Genomic DNA, 5,879 nt, shown 5'->3' on the forward strand with positions numbered 1-5,879 from the left:
AAAAAATTGGAGCAATTCCGATTTATATGTGACAGTTATTCCGAAACTCAAATTTCGCCGAGGTTGACTTTACCTCTCATCCTTTCCAGGCCTTGTGCCTATAACAAAAAGCATCATTTATGATATTTGCATATATACTAACTTAACCAAACTTATTGAAATGTAATGATGTCTTTATCTCCCAAGCTACTGATGAAAACTATCCTAGAATTAAATATTAGATAATGATCAGGGATCGAACTGATCACAGTGAAGTATAGGTATAATTATTGTAAAGATGTATTCTAAAGAGAGGATTAATAGCACAGAAAATTCTAGTACTCAGTTCTAATATGGGCACTAGAACACAAACTTATGTGTACAAAGACACACGTTTTTGATGTGAATATACAAGTACACATTTTTAATAAGAATACTAGGGCAATAGAACCATCTTTGAAGGGTTTTACAAGCAGAAATGATCGTAAGGGACTTCTCAAATTTCTGGATTCTTTCATCAGATTCTGGTGTTCTTTCACTGACTCGTGTATAAAAAATAAATTATTTTATGATTGCTTATTTTTTGCGTCCATTGGTGACGGTAAAACCTATTTTAGTTGCTGACTTATTAGTGCTACAAACAAGTCTGTGTCTAGAGTATGTATATCTTGAAATGTCAACTGATGAAAATATTATGTAAGGGGTAATCTTACATAACAACAAGAAACACGGGTGTTATATGTTTTACATATATGTGTATGCATGTATGTTTCTGTGCGTGTGTGTGTGTGAGAGAGAGAGAGTCATAAAAGTCTATTCACAAAAAGAAGTCAAAAGAATATTGCAAACAGTACTCAACAATGGCTGAATCAAATGCACCGTAGTTTTGGCTGAATAAACCATAAAAAAAACTCATTAAACAGAACACAGATAATACACCTAACCACAAACAATAAGATTATATTGCAAACACAAACTTAAAATCATCAATACAAAATCATAGACTAGGTCACATAACACACTCAGATGACCAGGGTAAATATATATGCATATATATATATGTATATATATATATATATATATATATATATATATATATATATATATATATATATATATAGTTCAAAACTTACTTGCAGGGATTTGGGGAGGAGGGAACTTGTCAATTACATCAACCCAAGTACTCAGCTAGTACTTAATTTATTGATCATGAAAGGATGAAAGGCAAAGTTAACCTCAGTGGAATATAGAAACAGACAAAATACCACTAAGCATTTTGTCTGGCATGCTAACACTTCTGTCAGCTCATTGCCTGTCATAACAATAGCGAAGATGATGACAACAACAATGATGATGCTAAAGTTACTGCTAAATAATTTATTATATACAGGGTGCTTCAGCAATGGGACACATTTTATACATAATAACCAGGACTAAAACAAGCATATTTCTAACAAATAAATTACAAATATTACAAAATAATGTTCCCCATCATTACAGGACACTTGTTTTTAAACAGTCTTTTTTACTTTCAGGTGTTAAGAAGATCTTCACACATATCTTGGAATACATTTCATGGTAACAGAGCAAAAATGGCATTAAAAGACCAATCTAAAAAGGGTGTTATGGACACAATTAGCTCTACAGCAAGCAATCTGTTGAACCGGCATTTTTACGATTTAATTTGGTCCAAAGAATCAGCAAGTATTTTCTCTCTTTGTATTTTATGCCTACATTTTTAGCTTTAATAATTCCTACCAGACAATTAACATAGATCAAAGGGTGCTACTTTGGCGTGTGATCAACAACTTAAAGGGTGATTACTTTAGGTTACATTTTAGTTTACTTTTCAATTTCTAAAAACCCTTAAAATTAGCATTGTAAATGTATTTTTTCAAAATTCTTACTATTTTGATAATAATAAAACCATGTTTCATTTACGTCTTAGTAAATAAATAAATAGATTTATTAATCCAGTTTACATCCAATATTTTTTTAATCGATTTCAATAGGTAAAGATTACAAAAAATGTTTTTAGAAATTGCATAAAAAATCGAATTAAGCCCTTTGGCAGCTTTGCTGATTTCGGCAAGTTGGTTGGAGGTCAAAAAATAAAAAAAATAAAAAGGTCAATAATTATAAAAAAAAAAAGAGAAATATCCTTTGCATGTAAGGCAGTCAAAAATGTATATAAAAAGTAAATCCCTTTATGTTTGGGAATATGAAATATTTCAAATGTTATAAATACTGTAGGTCTATAAATTCAAGTTTATAAATGAGTTTGGTTCAACAGAAGGTGAATTTTTAAAGATTTTTTTGAAATTTGACAGCGAAAAAATGTTTTTTTAGCTTTTGTGGTAAAATAATAATAAGAAACCAAGAATAAATAATATAATAATTAACATAAGCTTGTAGATCACACAAATTTGGCAGCTGTTTTTCATCGTAAAGAAACTAAAGACTAACCTAAAGTAATCCCATTGATGTTGTAGATCACACACCAAAGTAGCACCAATCAAAGTCTAAAAGTTTACTGTTATGCCATTAAATTTTTTTTTTTTTAATAATTGTTTTGAAACTATATAACTATATCCATGGGCTCACCAAAACCTTGTGAGTAGAATTTGCAGATAGAAAATGAAAAAAGCCCATCATATAATAGATAGATAGATAGATAGATAGGTAGATATAGACATATATAGTATGTATGTGTGTATGCGTGTATGTGTGTATGCATGTATGTGTGTGTGTGTGCATATGTGTGTGTGTGTGTGCATATGTGTGTGTGTGTGTGTGTGCACCCTTGCCTTGATATCATGTGATGGTTGTAAACCAGCATATTGTTCATTTCCAGTTTTCCAAGAAAAATGTCTGGCCAAGGGAAATGTTACCTTGCTTGGAAACTGGTGAGGATTGGTGACAGGAAAGGCATCTGGCCATAAAAGATCTGCCTTAATAAAGCTCCATCTGTTCCATGCATACATAGAAAAGTGCGCATTTGATGATGATAATGACGATGAGGATGATGACATATAAATTGGAATTTGGAAAATTCAGATTTCTTTAATATTTTCACTGATATTTTACAGTAAGATTACAAAATAATTTAATCAGCTACTATGAAAATATTTCTGTAAATGAATATTTCTTTTCATTTATAGAGTACAGGACCAGTGAGTGATATCAACCACAATATCTGTGATACCAGCTCAGGTACTGCAACGTTTTCTATGCAAGATGTATCAGAACATAGTGTTTCAGACTCTTGTTGGATTGTGATACGAGATAAAGTCTACGATATAACTGAATTTCTTAGCAAGGTAAGATTCACATTAAATGCAACTCACTGAGGTATAGCTGTGTGGTTAAGATGCTCCATTTGCAATCATGTAGCTTGGGGTTCAGTCTCACAAGGGTCTTCTACTATAGCTCCAGACTGACCAATGTCTTGTGATTGGATTTGGTAGTCAGAAATTGTGTGGAAGCCCAAATTTTGTACGACTATTATTCTTTCTATTCTTTCATTCTTTCTATTCTTTCATTCTTTCTATCAGCCCCTTCACTCTTATTTCGTTCATTCCACTCTTCGTGTACCATTTCTCCGTTTTTTTTTTTTCCGGCTTAGCTTAGTTTTTCCTTGGGGCTGGCTAGATTGAAGCAATCTCAAGTATAACCAACCAGAATTGCAAAGATAATCTGGAACTCGACTGAGGAAAGAAAACTCTAAATGACCCATCCTTGTTTTCTTTGTATTGTCTATCTGGATGTTTTGTTGTCCCTTTTTTGTATCGCTTAACTCTCTGGATGTTTTGCGTTCTTGTCCCATTTTTGTATTTTGTGCGTGTGTGTGTGTGTGTGTGTGTGTGTATGTGTCCATATTTGTCTTTCTCTCCCATTTCTTGACAAATAGTGTTGGTTCTTTTATGTCCTGGCAACATAGAGGTTCAGCAAAAGAGACCAATAAAATAAGTACCAGATTTTAAGAAAAATAAGTGCCGAGGGCAATTAGCCCAGCTAATAATCCCTTGAAGGCACCAGCATGGCCACAATCCTATGTTTGAAACAAGTGATATAACTAAATTACTGGTTTTAAATGTAATGGCAAAAAGAATCTATCACACAAACATTTCAGACTCGCCCATATTGTTGAACTTCTGTCCATGAATGAAATGAGCCATGGCTCAGAAAAGGTGTTAATCTGATATTGCAAGATCTGGATTGTAGGCAGGGTGAGACATCAGGGCGAGCAGAATGACCTCTGTCTCTAATCTACAACTGGGAGATGCCACTTGGGGGCTGTTTAAAAGAGTTTGACAATTTGCAATATTTAATAAAATTCAGCAATAAGCAGAGATTGTCAATTCAAGGGTGACTACTCTGCTATTTTAAAATTCAAGACATCAAGTTCGCTTCCGGCTGAAGTGCCATCGATCACCATATCGATTTGTTGCTTGCAATAACTAGAAAATATTGATTTCAAATTTTTGTACAAGGCCAGCAGTTTTGCGGGAGGAGTTAAGTCGATTATATCGATCCCAGTGTTCAGCTGGTTCGTATTTTATCGATTCCGAAAAGATGAAAAACAAAATCGACCTCGGCAGAATTTGAACTCAGAACGTAAAAATGGACGAAATACCGCTAAGCATTTTGTCCGGCCTGCTGATGATTCAGCCAGCTAGCCGCCTTATAACCGGAAAATATTTATTTAAAATTCTGGCGCAAGGCCAGCAATTTCGTGGGGAGTGGATAAGTTGATTACATTGATCCCCCAGTACCCAGCTGGTACTTATTTTGTCGACTCTGAAAGGATGAAAGGAAAAGTGGATCTCAGCGGAATTTGAACTGAAGTTGTAAAGACGGACGAAATGACGCTAGGCATTTTGCGTGGTGTGCTAACGCGAAGTTCTTGTCAACGTTGGCAGCAAGCCTCACCAAGGTGTCTGGTGATACTCGTGAGAGCGTTTGGTTTTCCCAATGCTTTATCCCCACCATCGTCCGTGATAATGCGACGAGCGTGCTGGCTTGCTTCAGTAGGTTCCGTTAAACGTTGTGGTGTGCTGTGATAAATAAATTTAAAAAAAACTTGTGGTGTGCTGTGATTTTTAAAAAATCCCCACAAATGGTTTCAATACAGTTTTAACAGAAAGATTTCGAAGAATTAGATGAAAGTCCTCCAGTAATTTTCTTTCATGTAAATAAATGTTTATATTAATTGTTTACACCAAGTCATATGTAATGTTATGATGCAGGAGTATCAAATATTTCTATATATGTAAGGTAAGACGTCCCACCTATAACGTTAGACACTCAATGGCGGCGGCGGTGGTGGTGGTGACTACAACTACTACGACGACGACGACGACCATGGGGAAAAGGAGATTTGAGGTGGAAGTGGATTACAACAATAACGATTTTCACATTACCGGCAATTTTATGTAAACTACAAAGGGAAGTAACTACTACAACAGTTGTGTCCCTTCTGCAATTTTTCATTTATTTTCTTTTTGATAGGTATTTACTATTGGTCTCCGAGAGTGTAGCGGGTGCTTTTTAAGTGCCACCGGCACGAGGGCCAGTCGGGCGGTACTGGCAACAGCCACGCTCAAATGGTGTTTTTTTATGTGCCACCTGCACAGGAGTCAGTCCAATGTTTTGTTCACATGCCACCGGCACAAGTGCCAGTAAGGCGAAGCTGGAAACGATCGCGCTCAAATGGTGATTTTTACGTGCCAGTGGCACGGAAGCGAGACTCATCAAATTTGGTTCACTTTCGATCTCACTTGCCCCAACAGGTCTTCGCAAGCTGAGTTTAGTGTCAAATGAGGGAAGGTTGGCATGGGTGCCAGTCATCGAATTTGGTTCAATTTCGATTTCGATACACACACACACACACACACACA

The 5,879-nt window shown here is 35.4% G+C and overlaps 1 protein-coding gene across 1 annotated transcript in view; it reads left to right on the top strand.

Moving 5' to 3' along the window:
- Positions 1–1,514: 1,514 nt before the first annotated feature.
- The window catches only part of LOC106880830 (uncharacterized), a 7,509-nt gene continuing 3,144 nt past the window's right edge, over positions 1,515–5,879 (top strand). Inside the window, exons 1-2 of the mRNA XM_014930961.2 lie at positions 1,515–1,679; positions 3,141–3,299. Coding sequence (XP_014786447.2) covers positions 1,572–1,679; positions 3,141–3,299 — 267 coding nt within the window. The 5' untranslated portion in view covers positions 1,515–1,571. The remainder of the gene's footprint in view (positions 1,680–3,140; positions 3,300–5,879) is intronic.

The sequence above is a fragment of the Octopus bimaculoides genome, chromosome 20 (genome assembly GCF_001194135.2).
Source record: "Octopus bimaculoides isolate UCB-OBI-ISO-001 chromosome 20, ASM119413v2, whole genome shotgun sequence".
NCBI lineage: Eukaryota > Metazoa > Mollusca > Cephalopoda > Octopoda > Octopodidae > Octopus > Octopus bimaculoides.